Source organism: Erinaceus europaeus, chromosome 13 (genome assembly GCF_950295315.1).
Source record: "Erinaceus europaeus chromosome 13, mEriEur2.1, whole genome shotgun sequence".
Lineage (NCBI taxonomy): Eukaryota > Metazoa > Chordata > Mammalia > Eulipotyphla > Erinaceidae > Erinaceus > Erinaceus europaeus.
The window spans coordinates 99,029,366-99,047,430 of NC_080174.1; the positions used below are offsets into that span (position 1 = coordinate 99,029,366).

The 18,065-nt window shown below is 56.2% G+C and overlaps 2 protein-coding genes and 1 long non-coding RNA gene across 8 annotated transcripts in view; 1 reads left to right on the top strand and 2 right to left on the bottom strand.

Annotated features, from left to right (window-relative positions):
• The window catches only part of DFFA (DNA fragmentation factor subunit alpha), a 401,378-nt gene that overhangs the window by 99,544 nt on the left and 283,769 nt on the right, over positions 1-18,065 (top strand). The window lies entirely within an intron of this gene.
• Positions 1-18,065, bottom strand: part of PEX14 (peroxisomal biogenesis factor 14) — a 154,258-nt gene that overhangs the window by 78,361 nt on the left and 57,832 nt on the right. For all 5 annotated transcript variants that reach the window (XR_009544420.1, XM_060170924.1, XM_060170923.1 and 2 more), the window contains one exon: positions 6,679-6,763. Coding sequence is in view for 4 of the 5 variants with exons in the window: in XM_060170924.1 (XP_060026907.1) it covers positions 6,679-6,763 (85 nt within the window). In the remaining variant the exon portion in view is untranslated. The remainder of the gene's footprint in view (positions 1-6,678; positions 6,764-18,065) is intronic.
• Positions 8,467-10,055, bottom strand: LOC132542571 (uncharacterized). Its single transcript, XR_009553568.1, has 2 exons — positions 9,242-10,055; positions 8,467-8,595 (listed from the first exon to the last, which is right to left on the bottom strand). It is a non-coding gene; the product is annotated as an uncharacterized LOC132542571 (long non-coding RNA).

An 18,065-nucleotide genomic window follows, 5' to 3' on the forward strand; every position in this document is an offset into this window, starting at 1 on the left:
CTCTCCCTCTCTCTCTCTCTCCTCTCTCTCTCTCCCCCTCTCCTCTCTCTCCCCCTCTCTCCTCTCTCCTCTCCCCCTCTCTTCTCTCCCTCTCTCTCTCCTCTCTCTCCCCCTCTCTCCTCTCTCCCCCTCTCTCCTCTCCCCCTCTCCTCTCTCCCTCTCTCTCCTCTCTCTCTCTCCCCCTCTCTCCTCTCTCCTCTCCCCCTCTCTCCTCTCTCCTCTCCCCCTCTCTCCTCTCCCCCCCTCTCTCCCCCCTTCTCCCCTCTCCCCCTCTCTCTCCCCCTCTCCCCTCTCTCCTCTCCTCTCTCCCTCTCTGAAATGAAGAGCTATGCAGGCACACACTTGGACAGTGATGGCAGCTGTGCGCGACAACACCCCTTTGCTTTTCCTTTAGTCGGTAGTATTGTTGCAGGCACAGTCGTTTATGGAAAGGATCACCATCCTTCATTCATTTTCGGGGAAAGTTCACAACCGGGCAAATCCCAGAGTCCCCCAGCCCAGGAGCTGCGCGCTGAAGAGAGCTGCTTCCCGGGGAGCCGGGACCGGCGGCCCGTCCGTCTGTCCGTCCATCTGCACGAGTCCGGCCACGGCAGCCGCAGCTCTCCCGCAGGTGCCAGGGAAGCCGTGGACCTGGAGACGGGTCTGGGGGACAGGGGCGACGGGAAAATGAATGGGGCTGTGGTCACCGTGATGGATCGCGGGTCCGGAACGGCAGGGGACGGGCACGCAGATGCGAGACTGGCGGGAAGGAGCCCGCACACAACAGCCGGACTGGATGGGTGCTCGCTCATCATGCGCAGGATGCCGCCGCCTCCCGCAGCAGCTCCTCACCCTGCGGGGCACAGCCTCGCTCTGGACGCACACGGGGCAGGGCGGCAGGGGAGCGGCAGTGCCACGTCAGGGCCGGGCCCCCGGCGGGCTCCTCTCACTGAGCTGTCCTGTCAGGGCCGGGCCCCCGGCGGGCTCCTCTCACTGAGCTGTCCTGTCAGGGCCGGGCCCCCGGCGGGCTCCTCTCACTGAGCTGTCCTCCTTTCCCAGAGCTCATCATTCTGTCTCTCATGGTGGACTCACTCGATCAGGCTTGTGCTATTAGGATCACCTTTCTCCCTGGCCTGCAGGGCTGCTCAGGACACGGAAACATCAGTGTTCAAAGCAGACGGTCCTGGGCCAAGCAGTCACCCAGTTCACTGCTGCTGTCCGGTCTCCCCTCTCCCTGCCTGTGGGTGAGAAGCTAGATCCATACTCCGCTGTCATATGCTTTACATTGGCTTGTTCTAGCCCTCCCCCCGCCAAGAGAATTGGATCAGGCCTGCTAATTTAGCGGGCCCGCTTGGCCCCGCCCCAAAGGAACCCCGGGAGAGGGTTCCTGAGTTCGAGAGTGCCAGAGTTCGAGAGTTCCTGAGTTCCTGAGTTCGAGAGTGCCAGAGTTCCTGAATTCCAGAGTAAGAGAGAGAGTGCTGGTGCCGCCGCAAAGAGACAGCAGAGTTCTGTTTGGTGATTAGTTTGTCTTAGTTTATGAATCGTTGTTCCTGAATAAAGAAATACAGCTTCCCTGCCCAGCCGTTGTCTCCGCGTCTCTGTTCACCACCGTGAAGCAAGCCAGCCCGGCCAGAGCCTACAAATTTTAACAACACTCCGCTCTTGTTCATGACTGCATAGAGCTCCTTGTGGGGGGACTTTCTTCCTCCACTAAATTAAGACCAACAGAGACATGAGACACAAGAAGAAAAGCCATTCAGCCCCTAGCTCTCTCAGCACAGAAACGTGTGTTTAAAATAGCCACGATTGGGGCCGGGCGGTGGCGTGCCTGGTTGAGCGCACATGTCACAGTGCGCAAGGACCCAGGTTCGAGCCCCCGGTCCCCACCTGCAGGGGGAAAGCCTTGCTAGTGGTGAAACGGGGATGCAGGTGTCTCTCTGTCTCTGCTTCTCTCTCTCTGCCTTCCTCTCAGTTTCTCTGTCTCATATAAATAAATATAAAAATAATAATATACTACTAATAAAGAAAATGCCCCTGGTCTCTGGGGCTTGACACTGTGCAGCTGGTGAAGATGCATGCGCGTAACCGTGGGGCCCACCTCCGTCTGCCGCGCACAGCCAGGAGGGCGCAGAGCCCCTCAGAGCTGGGCCACTCCAGCCGCAGCAGCTCCCAGGAGGAGGCGGCCCCAGTCGAGCCTGGGCTGGCAGCGCAACGGGTGGGACCTCTGCTCACCCTCCTCACGCCCCGGCCTCCAGCTGCTGAACCCGGGCTCTGGGAAAAAAACCCACGTTATAAAGAGAGTGCTGGCTTCACTAAGACACATTAGAGAATTAATTATAAAGAAAGCTGAAGGAGAAAATTAATTTTAGAAACACATGAGGTTACACTTTTCTTCTGGAGGGGGAGGAACCAGTTATTTTCGTTGTCGTCCTGGGGCACAGGCTGAGAGCTGTCCAGTCGATAACCCGGCCATCAGAACAAGGTTTGTAATTAAAAGGTCAGTGACCTGGAAAGCCAGGGCCCCACTCCCAGAGCTTCTCAGTAATGACGGGGCTATTAAATTAAGACTGTTATGAAATCAATGCTAAAAAAGCTTTCATGGTAACGAGATTCCATCCAAGGACATGCAAACCACCTCATGAAATGTACGCAAATGATAAAAAAAGAAAAGTAATAAAAGTGAGTTAAATTGAAATCTGTGTAGAATTGACTCCCCCTTATAACAGCCCGGCGGAGAAGCCCCTTCACCTCCAGCCCACTGGCAAGGTCGAGGACGGCAGGGAAAAGGCAGCTTGGCTCCAGGGGTGCCTGTTCCAGGAACGAGAGAGAGAGAGAGAGAGAGAGAGAGAGAGAGAGAGAGGGGGGGGGGGGAGGGAGAGGGAGAGGGAGAGGGAGAGGGAGGAAGGGAGACAGAGGTCTAGGTTCACCTTCTGGAATGAGGAGCGGTGGCGGTGTCTTCTGTTGTTTCCCTGCCCTCCCTCTGGTGAGTTTGCTGGTGGGGGCCATGCATGGTGATGGGACCACTGCCTTTACCTGTGAACACGAGGAGGCCAGAAGCCAGGCCCGGGCGCGGGTCGCCACGCACTTCTGCCCTCTCTACAGGCCTACCCGAACACACACCAGTGCAGGCCGGTGGGCAGCCGTGCACACTGCTCCCTCCCTGGCCCCAGAGCAGCCATCTCTCCCTCTCCCTCTCCCTCTCCCCTCCCGCCCAGCTGCTTTTCCCGCAGTCATGTCTGGGGGCAGACGGCCTCCTACACTCTGTGGCTGGACGGGGTGTCCAGTCAACGTGAGCCTTGTGACGTGATGTTCAAGCCTCGAACATTCTGGGTTGCGTGGACTGCTGACCAAAGGACTGGACCCCTGGACTGCAGCCTCCTCAGAGCCCCACACAAGCCCCACACAGCCCGTCATCTCCCTGTGAGCCTGGAGCGTCACCTGCAGAACCACACGGCTGGGAGGAAAAACAAGCTGCTTCCTGGGACTTCTGAGGTGAACGGCTGCCTTTCTCTTTGCTCCAAAAAATCCCCAATAAAAGAAATGTTGTAAATTACACAGAATGGCAGCACAGACTTCAAAGAAAATGATAAATGACTCTAATAACTTCATGTTTCTCATTAATGACTCCATCTTCTGACTTTAAAGCATCCAAAAGAGATCTCCAAAAATGCAAGAAAGCAAACCAAATGAACACAAAGACCCTTAAAACTCAAAGGCCCGCCATGCCCGCCGTGCCCTCCGCAGCCCCTCCGGTGCAGCCCCTGCCCGCCCGGGGCTGCGGGCTCAGTCAGACAAAGCCCACGGCCGCACCAGAGTAGCTCCCACTTTCCACTCAGCTGACATCACTACAGGGACTCAATCTCTATATTAAATATTAAGGAATATTAAAAGAAAAACAAAATTGGATTTGCCTTTTCAGGAAAGAGATGTTTATTAAAAAAAGAAAGTCAAGATTATAATTCAAATCAGAGCTCCGCTGCAATTCCCTGAAGTGACATTTGCTGGGAGAAGCCAAGACTCCAGGAGCTGCGGCCTGCCTCGCCCAAGCAGCCTTCCAGCCCTGCGGGGGTTGGGGGGGAGGCGGGACCCCATCCCTGCCCTCCCCAAAGACAGCCAGCCAACTCTTCCCCGAGGGTGGCCGCTGGCCCCTGCAGAAGCCCCCCTTCCTCTCCCCACAAGAGGTGGTGCCAAGCCGTGCTGAGATGTTCGGTCCGACCCAAAGGACAACCGGAAATTCAGAGAGCAGAGCTTGAATCTGTACCCGGGCTCTCCTTCCCCAGATGCTCAGCAAACCTTGGAATTGTCTGCCCGGAGAAGGTCCTGCCAGAACCTACCCAGTTGGGATTCAACTCGGAAATGGGTCATTACTGACTGAAGCAGCATTTCAGAGGATAATGGAGATGGGTGATTAAGTCCATTTAACTACAGGGTGAACTCCTGCGGTTCTCTCTGGAGGAAGAGGGCAGGCTGCCTCTCTCAGTGTCCCTTCTGCCTCAAAGCTAGCTGCAAGGGGGTCCAGGAGGAACTAGGCCCGTGCCACAAACACCCAGTTCTCAGCCCTCAGACAGCGGGGCTCAGCCCTGTGTGACTGTCACTGCGGGACACCTTTTCTCTCAGGGAGGGGGGCGAAGCGCAGCACAGCCCCCCACTCCTAACGCTTCCCTCACAGAGATGCTCCCGACGCCGGCCGGGGCTGCACGCGGCTCGTCAAGCGAGGCCAAACGTGTGCGCTCCCGGACGGGCAGGCGGGCGTGTGTGCGGCGTGTCAGCGCCCTGACTTCCCGTCTTCACGAGCGTGCTCCGCTCCCTCACTCCTGGAAGCCCACCTGCCCGGGGTCAGGCCCAGCGCCTCATGCATGGAGACTGCTCTGCCCTGGAGCCATCCTCACTGCCGGGCCCGAGTCTGTGGAGTCTGCCGCCTGCCACACTGTGCGCTGCCGCTGCCGCTGCACCTGCCGGCGGCTCCCCCACCCAGTCAGAGTGGCGGCCCTGAGAGGACAAGGGTTTAGTCAGGGCTGGTCTCTACAAAGCCCCCGGTGCCTACAACAGTGCAGGGCACGGGCTGAGCACAGTCCTAGGGAGCTCAGCAGCGGACTTCTTGGGGGAGTAACAGATGAGAATCGCGCCAAACAGCTTTCCCTCCACAGCAAGGCAGCCAGCTAACTCCCAAGAAGCACCGGTCCAGAGCTTCTCTGACTCGGTTTTCGCCCTCCTTCTCGCAGTCGGGGGTTTATTAAAACCAAACGGATCGGGTCGAGCTCCGATACTCTGGCTGCTCGGCAGAGCCTGCGGTGGGGAAGTGCCGAGCAGACTCCAGAGACGGTTGTCTCTAAATTGCTCTAAATACCTTCTGCAGATGAAATTCTAGCCCAGCTGCCTTTGAGAGAAAACGAGGACGGACTGGTCGTCATCGGTGGCAGGGAGATCGGCAGCCATGAGGCTCAGGTTACCCCAGGCAATCAGCGCGGCTTTTAGGCTCAGCTTTCCCCGGCCTCAGTGCTCTGATGAGAGAGCTGAGATTCCCCAAGCTTTTATGATTAATGACTCCCCGCAGCTTCACATATCTCAAGGAAAACCTCTTTTGTGGGATAATGTGTGTGGAGTGGAGAGGCTGGCCAAAGCACTCCCAGTTGGAACAGCCCACTGCCGGGCGGCCCCCACCTGCAGCAGGTGCACAGAGCCCCTCACCGCACAGTCGGGGCCGGCCGGAGGCCGCTCTCTGCCCGCAGCCTGCGACTACGGCGCCTGGGTTTGCCGCTTCCACGCGAGGGATGACCTCGAGCAGACCAGGAAGCCCCACAAAACCACTCCATCTTCTGCCTGGTCACACGAGACTGAAGCTCAAAAACCAGAATCTTGCGGCTGACACCCCCTCTTGTAAAGGAGAAAGAAAATTCATTTTTTTTCCTCCTGTTGTGTAAGGACCTATAAACCTCTTCCTAGATTTCTATCACATTAAATGTTCAAAGAACAAAAGTCATGTTTCTTTTAGTTGGGGGGGGGGTGTATTTTACAAAAATGGGAAGAGATCCTATGCACAGAGCCAGAATGGACTTTCGTCTGCTTCAGACAGTATTGAATTTGTCAAGACCCATTTAATCCCTGCTTACAGAAATGCCATAAACCAGTGATTCACCACCTCAGTCCGCAGATCAGAGTGACCCCAAGCCTGACCTGAACCTCACCCCTCGGTCATCTCATCCCCCTTGGCCTGCCTTCACTTTCTCCCTCGTTCCTTGCTAAAGCGGCTGACCTCCTCGCCTAAAACCAGGCTTTTTTTATTTTTTGTCTAAGCAGTTTATTGGGAGAAACAATAATTCACAGACGGTTGTCGGCACATAACGGTTGTCGGCTCCTTACCGCCCCATGAGAGGTGTGTCCGCGGCGCTCCCACCACCAACTGCGCAGCCTTCCGTACCCATCATGCACTGGGTCCCCCAGTGCCCATCGAGCTTCAGCTCCACTGCACAGACCGTAACTGGCCTGGATCTAAAGCCAGGCTCGCACCAGGCGCAAGGCCTGCAGAGCTGTACTCACTGGGTCCAGTGCTGCCCAGGCCCAAGCTGCTGACTGTACAGGGGCGCTCAGCCGTCACCCCGGCTGACCCAACCTGAGACCCCTCTGAGGAGGACCCCCACCTAGCCCACCCTCCAGCCAGTCCCACTCCGCAGCGCACAGCATGGCCACAGGGAAGCCTACCTTTCTTCTTAAGGAAGGCTCTCCTGGCGGCCAGCGGGCTCTGGCGGACCCGAGAATTCTGTAGAAACTTCACTGCTGTGGCGATCTGGTGGGAGAGAGAAAGCACAGGTGAACGGTAAACTTCAGGGGTCTGAGCTTCAAGACTAAAAAAGTCCTACAAGTTGAAGGAAGTGGCCAGATCAACAAGCAGCTACTTCCTACGGCTAAGACCGAGCAGGCCGCCTCCACGGCAGCGGCCCCGTGGCGGACTGCGCCAGCCCGTCTCCGGGCCCCACGGCCCCCTTTCCTGTTGTCCGTGTTCGCGCTGAGTGATCGCGCTGAGTGATTGTCGCCCTAGCCTTCTCCTGGCCGTGCTGAGGCGTGTCGCTGCACTGGCGCCTCCCCTCCGCACCCCACACACGCATGTACACGTCTATGCGCCAGGGCAGGCCCTCGGGTGCCTCAGACTCCGCCCTGAGGAAGCAAACCATTTGTGACCTCCCTAGTCTCTGAATTCTTCACTGCCGAGGGTGTGTACAGTACGACAGAAGACACAGTCTCCTCATGTCCAGGCTGCAAGCGCGTAAAGGCGCAGGCCCACATGCCTCCAGAGCCTGGCAGATGCTGGAAGGATTGTGGAAGAGACAACCCCAGTCTTCCACTCTGCTCCTCGTGTGAAGTGGGGCTGGAAAGGACTCCGTTTGGGGGTTTGTGGTAAAAACCGTCTTCCTATCTCTGGTACTGACATACCTACCACATACCGGGACAACGCACTTCACTCAGCATGGGCTGTCTGCTCCATCCCCGACACCAGGGAGACGAGGGCAGTGCCCCACCTGCCCCAGGAAGGAGAGCAGCTTCGCATTACCCATTACCCATCTCGACAAAACCGGCCGAACAACACAGGCTCGTGTTACAGGTGAAGTCAGCAGGCCCCGCGGGTCATGCCTACTTCATGGCGGGAAAACGTAAGGAACGAGAAAACTCGAGGAAGCTTTCTAAGATGCCCGAAGTGCCACGGTTCCACAGAGGTTCAAACAGAACGTGCCCGGACTGAGATGGAGGACAGATCACAAACACACTCGTCTTACTCATGATCTTAATCCTCAGACCAGACTTCTCTGTACAAAACCTACGAGGGGGGAGTCGGGCGGTAGCGCAGCAGGTTAAGTGCACGTGGCGCAAAGCGCAAGGACCAGGGTAAGGATCCCGGTTCGAGCCCCCGGCTCCCCACCTGCAGGGGAGTCCCTTCACAGGCGGTGAAGCAGGTCTGCAGGTGTCTGTCTTTCTTTCCCCCTCTCTTGTCTTCCTCTCCTCTCTCCACTTCTCTCTGTCCTAGCCAACAACGACGACAGCAATAACAACAACAACAATAACTACGACAATAAACAAACAAGGGCAACAAAAGGGAAAATAAATAAATAATATTTATTAAAAATTTTAAAAACTTATTTTTAGGAAAAAAGTTATGAGGACAAAGCAGAAAGAAGAAAGTCGGGGACCCCCCAATGCCACACATGCTTTGCTCTATGACTCCTCCAGGCAAGGCCATCCAAAGGCGTTCTCCTCACGGATCAACTCTGCACACTTCACAGCCCTGAGCATCGGTGTCAGACCAGTGTCCCCGGAGGCAGGGTGTGACCTGCCCAGCTCTGAAGACACATTCCCGCCCAGACTACATTGACTCAGAAGACGGGGCCCGGGAGATCAGCGCTCGGGATTCTAGAACCTCAGAACTACAACCCCGCCCTCATGTCTTCAATCACACCACCTCAGATTGCACCAAAGTCAAGAAAAGTCAGACAAGCATCCACAAAAATCGCTTTTTATTTATTTACTATTTTATCTTTTTTGCCACCAGGATTATCGCTGGGGCTTGGTGTCTGCGTGATAAATTCAACACTCCAGGAAGTCATTCTTTCCCGTTGTTGCCGTTGGCTGTTGATAGAGACAGAAACAGAGAGGGGAGGAGGAAGACAGTGAGGGAGAAGGAGACAGAGACACCCACACCACTGCTTCCCCCCTGCAAGTGGGAGCCGGGGGGCTTCCAGTTGGGTCCCTGTGCACCGTGATGTGCTGCTCTAGTGGGCAAAGAGCTCCTCAGCCCAGAACTGGAGAGGGTGAGGAAGGGAAGAAAGAGAGAAGAGAGATGGGATGAAGAGGAGGGAGGCAGACAAAAGCAAAGGAGACACAACAGAAACAGAAGTGCAGGGAAAGGGAAGGGGAGAAAGGAGACGGGGGAGTGGTGAGAAGGAGAAGAACAGAAGTCAGCTGGGAAAGAGGAGCAGCAGCCAGGCCCCAGGGGTCAGCCCACCTGCCGCCTCACGGGCCAGAAAGACCACACCCACCCCGCACGCAGACACCTGCAGCTGGGGCGGGGGGCGGGGGGCGGGGGGGGGGGAGGCGGGGGGCGGGGGGGCGGCGTCCACCGGGTGCCGGGAAATGTGAGCGAGCCGGCCTTGAGCACAGCTCTGCTCTGCTCTTCTCGTCCACCCACTGAAGCGGGAGCCTTCCTTCGGCCTTTCAAAAGTTTCCGTGAGGGAGAAGGAAAAGAGAGCCCACCACTGAAATGCACAGGTCTCACCTTGCTGTCTGAACACGGCCCTGGGCATATGCGTTTCTGGTCAGAGAGCAAAGTTCTGATGGGTTTAATGGAGCACTCAATGCACAGCCTGCTGCATTCCATCAATTTTTTTTTTAAAAAATTGCATCTCTTATTTCTTTAAATACATTAATCAGCCTAGTGTAGGCAAAACGGATCCATCGGACAATGCAATAAACATGAATTATCATCTATCCAACACGCATAATGGCTTAAAAATACATAATAGCAGGTGTAGTTTAAATCATTAGTTATTACACCTGTGGTGGGTCTGATTCAATTGGGGAAAATCATCTTTAATAGGTTAAAAGGTTTAGATCACCATGCTTTCCTTAAAGTGGCTGCAGAAAGCAAGTGATGGAGTGCTCTGTCATTAGTAATTCGTTTAAGGAAAACGTGGGGATACAGCACAGGACGGCGTCAACCGGCGAATCCAATTTAAACCGCAGGTAGAGGAGGAAACACCTTTGAAAAAAGCAAGATAAACGAATTTGGAAGGGAGATGAAATTGACATATTTATTTTAACGGGAATCTGACAAAGTCCCGGCACACTTCAAACTTGCAAAAATATGGACGATTTCTTTCCAAGTTTCCATTCGCTAATCTCCAGCCGTATAAAATGATGCCGCCAAATACCTACGTCAAGCGTATCTGCGGCTTGTTTATGTTCCTCTTGATCCGCCTCTGGAAAGGCCGGTGACAGGCAAATCGCATATTTAACGGCGTCAATCTCCCTGCACCATATGCAAAATTTAAAGCGGCAGCCAAGCTAACAGCCTCGACATAAGTGCTGAGCGAGGAAGTAGGCCAGGGAAGCCGGCTCCTGTAAGCGCGGCCCACGAAGCCTTTCTCCTCCTCCGTCCCTGGGGCTTCTTCGGCTCCTCTTCCCTCTGCTCACGCTCACGCTCACGCTCACGCCGCACGAGGAGCTGGCCCGGCGTGGGCCTGGCGGTCTGTGCGGTTCCGAATTCTCAGCTTCTGCGGCTCACACACAGATGGCAAAGGTTTGCCAGGAACCTTTATAAACTCTGATGCCACGTGTGTAACATCCTGACTAGCTGACAGCCACTCAGGCCCGCGTCCTCATCCCCTGCCGCCGGCCTTTGTCGCCGGCTTCGGGAATGACTCCGCAGGCGCCTCTCCGGCTTAGCACGCGCTTTTGTCGGGTGACAAGCGGAGGCGTCTGCAGTCTGTCCCGCACTGTCCTCTGGCTTTCTGAGCAGGAGGTGAATGTGCCTATTCACGGGTATTTCTGTGCCTGACTACATCCCGTCGAGTCGGGCCACATCTTCCGTCACCGGAGAGAGCACATTCCCGCTCCCGCTCGCGTTGCGGGAGTGTGGCCAGCCGGGAGCCGGCTGAGGCCGAGCGCGGTGGGAGCCCTGGCCCCCGCCTCCGTGGCCAGCTCGGGGCCTGCCTTCCTCTCCCGGCCGCTGGCACTCACCTCGGCGGACGCGCTTCAAGCCGCCGGTGACCGTCTTCACAGAGATAAAAGGCGAGGGAGTCAGAAGACCGGACACAAAGGTCCCCACCGGCCCAACTCGGCAACCTTCCTTTTCCTCAAAAGCAAGTAAAACAAGCCTGCCACCATCGACTCCCACGAGGTTAAGGGAATGTGATCATTTTCACAGTTTACCACTTAAGCTGAGAAGTGACCTTACAGAGCAGAGAGAAATCAACTCCTGTCTTTGCAATGGCCCAGGATTCAAACAAAAAACAAAAAAAGGACTCCAGGTTGAAAACGCCTCTGGATCCAAGACGACTGCTCAACCGAGAGAGATCTGTGTCTGAGGGGACAGACCCGTAGTGTTTAAGTCAGAGGGCCCAAGTACACTCGGGGCAGCTGAGATGAACCGAGTGCTGTCGGACGCACGATGCAGGCAAGTGGCCCTGGAGAGGGCCCGAGGCTCCTGATGGACGTTCCTTGCGCTGCCACTCTCCTACTCGAGGGGCCGGCGGGACTGGACAGGACGGGACGGGACGGGGCTTCCCACCCGCGAGCCCGGGGCAAGGTGGGGCCTGCGAGTCAGCCCCGCCGTGCGAGGCCCTGCACAGCCGCCTTCTCCAAGGCCGGCGCCCGCCAGCCACCTGAAGTGCGCCAGGTGCCGTGCGGCTAAAGGCGTCGGAGCCAAGGCGCGTCCTTCTCAGCGCCAAAGCGCCAGGCAGCAGGGAAAAGGGAGCGGCCCGCGCCGGCCCAGGCTTCAGAGCCCGCCTGGAAGAGCCGACCGCGCCCGGGGGGCCGTGCTGAGGCCGAGACCCCTGCGAGCAGAGCGGCGTTTCGGTGAGAGCTCGCCCTCTGCCAGCAGCTCCCCGACAAGCACGGCCACCGCGGCACGACGAGACGGTGGCCGGGCGGCTGGTGAGCAGCGGCGCGCAGCTCGCCGGCCAGCACCTGTGGAGACGGGCGGCCATCACGCCCAGGGCCCCCGCATGCCGCCCGGCCCCCCGCGCTCCGCAGCCCCGGCTCTTGGTTCTCCCGCGGTCCCGTGGGCTGAACGGCAGCTCGGGCGGGCACACACCCCGGCCACGGTCCCAGATGGTGTCAGACCCTCCACCTGTGGCTGAGGAAAACGCAGCAGCGGCACGACAAATGTCAGGAGGGGCGATGTGGGAGACGGCGAGGTGCACGGGAAGAAAGGCAAGGAGCGCCAGCAGAACCAGGCCGGGCCCGGCGGGCAGGTGAGGGGGCAGGTGAGGGGGGAGGTGTGGGGGCAGGTGAGGGGGCAGGTGAGGGGGGAGGTGTGGGGGCAGGTGAGGGGGCAGGTGAGGGGGCAGGTGAGGGGGGAGGTGTGGGGGCAGGTTTGGGGGCAGGTGAGGGGGCAGGTGAGGGGGCAGGTGAGGGGGCAGGTGTGGGGGCAGGTGTGGGGGCAGGTGTGGGGGGAGGTGTGGGGGGAGGTGTGGGGGGAGGTGTGGGGGGAGGTGAGGGGGCAGGTGAGGGGGCAGGTGAGGGGGAGGTGAGGGGGCAGGTGAGGGGGCAGGTGAGGGGGCAGGTGAGGGGGCAGGTGAGGGGGCAGGTGAGGGGGCAGGTCAGAGGGCAGGTCAGAGGGCAGGCTCGCTCGGCCAAAAGGGAGGGACGGGGCCGGAGGGGCATGGGAAGGGCACCCCGGGCGGCCAGGGGGCGACCTTGAGGTGGACACCCGTCCGTCCTTCCGTCCAGAGCCTGCGGGGGCACAGGCCGGAGGCGGCAGCCCCGCTAAGTCACAGGGCCCAGATGAAGTGTTCTCACTCAGGGAAAGTGAAATGTTTTGCAAGATGCGACAGAATGAAAACTGGGGTTTGGGGTAATTACTAGTCGGCACTTACATATCACGGGCTGGTTCAACACCTATTCATTTTCCTCTTTCTTTTCAGGTTTTTAAATTGCTCATTAGAAGTGAACAGATGACAGTGACGGCAACTTCTCTGCTCTTTCTCCTTCTCTGCGGGTTACACAATGGAGAAGTGCCGTTAGCCCGTTTATCTGCGGTCAGCACACACACACAAAGACACGTCTCCTTTCCGCTCGGCAGGAAAGGGAAGGGGAGCCGGCAAAAGGCAGAAGTTCGGCAAGAAAGGCAGGGTGGTGCGCCTGGTGAGGCCGGCCGGCAGCGGCACTCGTGGGGTCAAGGAAGGAGCCCCCCTTTCAACTTGGAATTTCCTGGTTGTGGCTGTGTCCCCCACACTGTGTGAGGGGTGAGGGCGTGGGGCCATCCTGGGGGGGGGGCTTCTGAAGTCGGCGCCCTGCCACGGCGAGGGGCGAGGGGCAGTGACTTCGGGGTGGGGCCGAGCGCGCAGCTGTGTGGAGGGCGAGGGCCTGCGCCCCCGCTGAGAAGAGCAGCCCTCCGTGGGGGAGGCTGAGGGGATGAAGGAGGAGCGGACTTGGGCGCCCTGTCCTGTCCTGTCTGTGTGTCACGCAGCTGTGTGGAGGGCGAGGGCCTGCGCCCCCGCTGAGAAGAGCAGCCCTCCGTGGGGGAGGCTGAGGGGATGAAGGAGGAGCGGACTCGGGCGCCCTGTCCTGTCCTGTCCTGTCCGGTCCGTGTGTCCCCACGTGAGCAGCTGCCCAAGTGGGACGGAGGGGAGGGATGACATTTGCCTCTGCCTCGGCTTTGAACTCCAACTGGCAGCGAGTGTTTGAAGTCCTGTTTGGAGGAGAAACCGTAATAGCATCCAGACTGCAAAGAGGAGGAAAACGCCGCTGTCCACGGATCACAGGGCAGTGACCTCAGAGGGAGGGAGGGGAGCTGGCTACCCGCGGGGAGGCTGGATGGACGGACAGACGTGTGGCCGCAGCCAGGGCTGGGCCCGGAGACAGCGAGAGGCAGGGCTGCCGCCCGTAACGAGCCACCTTCACACCTCCTTGCCGGCTCCTGCCCCCCACTCCTTGCTTTTCTGTGTTCTGTATGCCTCTAATTTCCCTGCTGTGTTCGGCTAGAGAGGAGGCAGAGAGCACCCAGGCTTCATGTCGCAAAACTGATGGAGGCGTCAAGCCGTGGAGCTGGATCGCTCCAAAGGCCTGCAGTGACTGTGTCCGAGGCCCCCGGGAGAGCTGTGAACTCACTCAGCCACTCCAGCACCGAAAGAAACGAGTGGCTGACAGCCCCCAGCACCGACTTCCCTCCCATGAGACCTCTTCTCCCCACTATAGGTTGGCTTTCATGCTCTCTTTTTCTTTTCCTTTAATTTATTTATTATTCGGTAGAGAGAGAGAAATTGATGGGGGGACAGACACAGAGAGACACCTGCAGCCCTGCTTCACCACTCGTGAAGCTTTTCTCCTGCAGGTGGGGACCAGGGGCTCGATCCCGGGTCCTTATGCCCTGCACTGTGTGAGCTTAACCAGGTGTGCCACCGCCTGGCCCCGCCCCCTGCTTTCTGAAGGTCATTTCTCCTCAATTCTAGTACCTGCAGACAGACGCTCAGCAGAGCAAAGCCTGGTGCAGCTGGCACCTTCTGGGGTCCAGGCAAAAGCAGGCGGGCAAAACTAGGCTTGGAGGCGTGGGCTGACTGGGAAGGAGGCGGACAGAGGCTGTTTCATGGACAGTGACAACCTCAAGCATCATCACTGAAGGTGAGGCTGCAAGCAGACGGCCGCCAGATGTGCGGGGCCCGGGGTGAGTCTAGCTGGCAACACCGCTGAGAACAAGAGAAGGAAGACGGACTCTGAGCCACCGCCCCACATGTGGCCCAAAACTAAAACCTTCAGAAATCACTGAGTGGCTGCAGCCTGGGAGATGGCACAGTGGTGCAAGAGTCAAAATGGTGAGGTCCTGAGTTCAGTCCCCAGCATCACATGTTCCAGAGTCATGCTCTGGTTCCTCTTTTTCACAAATATGTAAGTATTCCTAACAATCACTACATGGCATTCATAAAAGACAAACTACAAGAAAACTAGCTAAAGTGGTCTGGGAGGTGGCGCAGTGGATAAAGCACTGGACTCTCAAGCACGAGGTCCTGAGTTCAATCCCCGGCAGCACATGTACCAGAGTGATGTCTGGTTCTCTCTCTCCTCCTATCTTTCTCATGAATAAATAAATAAAATCGTGAAAGAGAGGGGGGGGGGGAACCAGCTAGAGACCCAGTGCTGGAGGACTGAGGAGGCAGCTCAGATAAAGCCCAGAGGTCAATCCCTAGCGAGCACAGGGGCTGAGAGCCCACTGGCCAGGGCCTGTCTGTATGTCTGTGTGAGCTGTTTCTCTTTCAATAAATACATGAAATTTTCTAAAAGTTTAAGGACTAAATATTAAAAAAAAAAAAAAAAAAGTAGAATTGAGAACCAAAAAAATTACTTTGTCATTACCCAGAAATGGCCTGGTTCTAAGAGGTAACAAGAAAAGAAAGTGCAATGAGGAACATGTGTGACCTTTAAATCACTTCTGGGTTCACTGGAAAGCAGAAGAAAGTAAACAATTAAAATCAGACCTTAACCTAAGACCACCGAGTCCCGGTGACTGCTATCATGTTGAAGTCTGCTAAAATGGGGGGCCAGGCAGTAGCACTCACACCACAGCGCACAGGCACCCGAGTCCCGGTGACTGCTATCATGTTGAAGTATGCTAAAATGAGGGGCCAGGCAGTGGCGCTCACACCACAGCGCACAGGCACCCGGGTTCAAGCCCCCGGTCCCCACCTGCAGGGGAAGCTTCACGAGTGGTGAAGCAGGGCTGCAGGTGTCTCTCTCCCTCTCCCTATCTCCCCTCCCTTCTCAATTTCTCTCTGCCCAATAAAAAGTTTAAAAAAACTTTTTTTTCTAATTCTTCTAAGGGGCCAGGCAGTGGCGCACCTGGTTGAGTGCAAGCACTACAGTGCACAAGGACCTGGGTTCAAGCTCCTGGCCCCCACCTGCAAGACGAAAGTTTCACGAGTGGTGAAGCAGGGCTGCAGGTATCTCTCTCTCCCTCGCCCCTCTCAATTTCTCTCTGTCTCTAGCCAATAATAAATAAATAGTAAAACAACTTTTAAAATGGGAGTAAGGGAATAAGAAAAATAAAGCTATCAGTTCCAGAAGTGTGGCTCACAGTAGTCAGCTAGCAGCCTCAGGGAATCTTCAGATTTACAGTAGACAGAAACTAGAAACTGTCTGGGGTCAAGTGGTCACTGGAGTCAGCTGCTCTCGGACGGAGCTCTCCCCTCCCAGCACACAGGCTACAGGCTGTCCACCAAGGATCAAGTCGCTGGGATCAGCTCGGGTACTCCACGGGGTGGCAGGCATGAGATGGACCTTGATCCGTATGGAACACATTGGTAGCTAGGTTCTGTCTTCTAAGAAAAGGTCACCTGTAGGTGACTCACTCAGGTAAGAGCATACAGACAGAAGACAGACTAGTCCTCTCACACAGATAATTAAGAGTAATTTCAAAAATATTTTATTTCATTTTAATGAGAAAAAGATACGGGGGAGAGAGGGAGAGGGAAGGGGAGGGAAGGGAAGGGCAAGGCCAGAGGCACAGGGACCAGAGCACTGCTCAGCGCTGGCGCGCTGGGGACCAAGGCCTGGCCTGAACCTCAAGCCCGGAAGTCTTCCGCGAGCATCATGGCAGCTTCCCGCTCCAGTCATCTCTTGCTGCATCTTTTAGAGCTCTGAACTAGGACCTGCAGAAATGATTCTCATGCCCACTGGCACATCTCTGCCCACAGACTACGTCTTCAGTACGAAGGTGAGAATTCAGAAGAGAAACAGAATCAAGATCTGAGGCCCAGTCACCTCCTCTGAGAAGCCCCGACCTGAAATACATTGGTCAGCAGGAAATCAATCCACATCCCAGGAAGGATCAAACCATCCTCGTCCGGCTTTGGCCCACGCTGGAAATGTCCACCATGTGTCATTAACGCTTACTGCTGAGGCCTCCACGGCTGAGAAACAGCCGTTAAGAACACGATTCAATGCGAGGACCGGCGTAACAATCCGGTTCAAGTCAGAAATGCGGAGAGGCGGGCAGTAGCACAGCCGGTTAAGCACAGGTGGCGCAAAGCACAAGGACCAGCCTAAGGATCCCAGTTCTAGCCTCCAGCTCCCCACCTGCAGGGGAGTCGCTTCACAGGCGGTTAAGCAGGTCTGCAGGTGTCTGTCTCTCCTCCTCTCTGTCTTCCCCTCCATTTCTCTCTGTCCTATCCAACAACGATGAAATCAACAACAACAATAACTACAACAAGGGCAACAAAAGGGGATAAATATATACTTATAAATAAACAAATAGTTTTTTTTAAAAAAAGATACGATTCAACTCAAGGACCGGCGTAACAATCCCGGTTCGAGCCCCCGGCTCCCCACCTGCAGGGGAGTCGCTTCACAAGCGGTGAAGCAGGTCTGCAGGCGTCTGTCTTTCTCTCGCACTCTGTCTTCCCCTCCTCTCTCCGTTTCTCTCTGTCCTACCCAACGACGACATCAATAACTCCAGCAACAATAAAAAAAGGGCAACAAAAGGGAAAATACATAAATATAATATATATATATATATATACATATACATATATATATGTAACACGATTCAAGAGTCTGAGCAACACCTCACCCAGCCAGGTGCACGTCTGACATGTGACCAGGTTCAAGCCTCGCGGAAGCACCTGCCTGTAGGAAGCTTCACAGAAGATGAAACAGTTCAGTGATCCTCCTCCTCTGTCTGTCTGTCTGTCTGTCTGTCTGTCTGTCTGTGTGTGACAGAGATCCTTTAACAGCTGTCTAAAATGAGTCCACTGGGAGTGGTCAGATCATCCTCTGGTGACAGAAACAAACAAATGAGCTTCAACAAGTCTGCTACACACCACTGCCATCTCGGGCAGTAGGCCCATCACAGACCTCCCAGCTCCGGCAGGATGGAAAGGAGCGTCTTTACGTCTCGGTCAGCTACGTGAGCAGGTCACCGACACAAAAGCAAGCCCTTCTCACAGAAAGCAAGTCCGTTCTCTTGAGCACCCTCCTCCCCTCCTTCCCTCCTCCCCTCCCTCCTCCATGGTAATTCCCAGTCACTTCCAGCTCTATCTGGAAAAACAGGGAAGTTCCATGTTTGTTCCCTGGGTTATGAACCAGCATGTCGCTCTGCAGCCTTCCTGATTTGCCCCACCCCAAGATGGCAGACTCCTAGGTTTCCTCGGTTTGGGAAAAGCTTCCCAAGAAATCTGAGCATTTTCTGCTCCAGCCTTTCTCTCTCCCCCTCCCCCTCCTCCTCCTGCTCCCTGCCTGTTTATACACATGGACAAAGAGTTATTAACTTTTACAGGAAAACCAAATAAAATAAAGTCAAAGCAAAAATGCAGTGATGTCAGGCTGCAGCTAGCACCATTCGTCTGTGGGAATCTGATTAGCGCTGGAGTGGCAGAGCTACCTGGAAA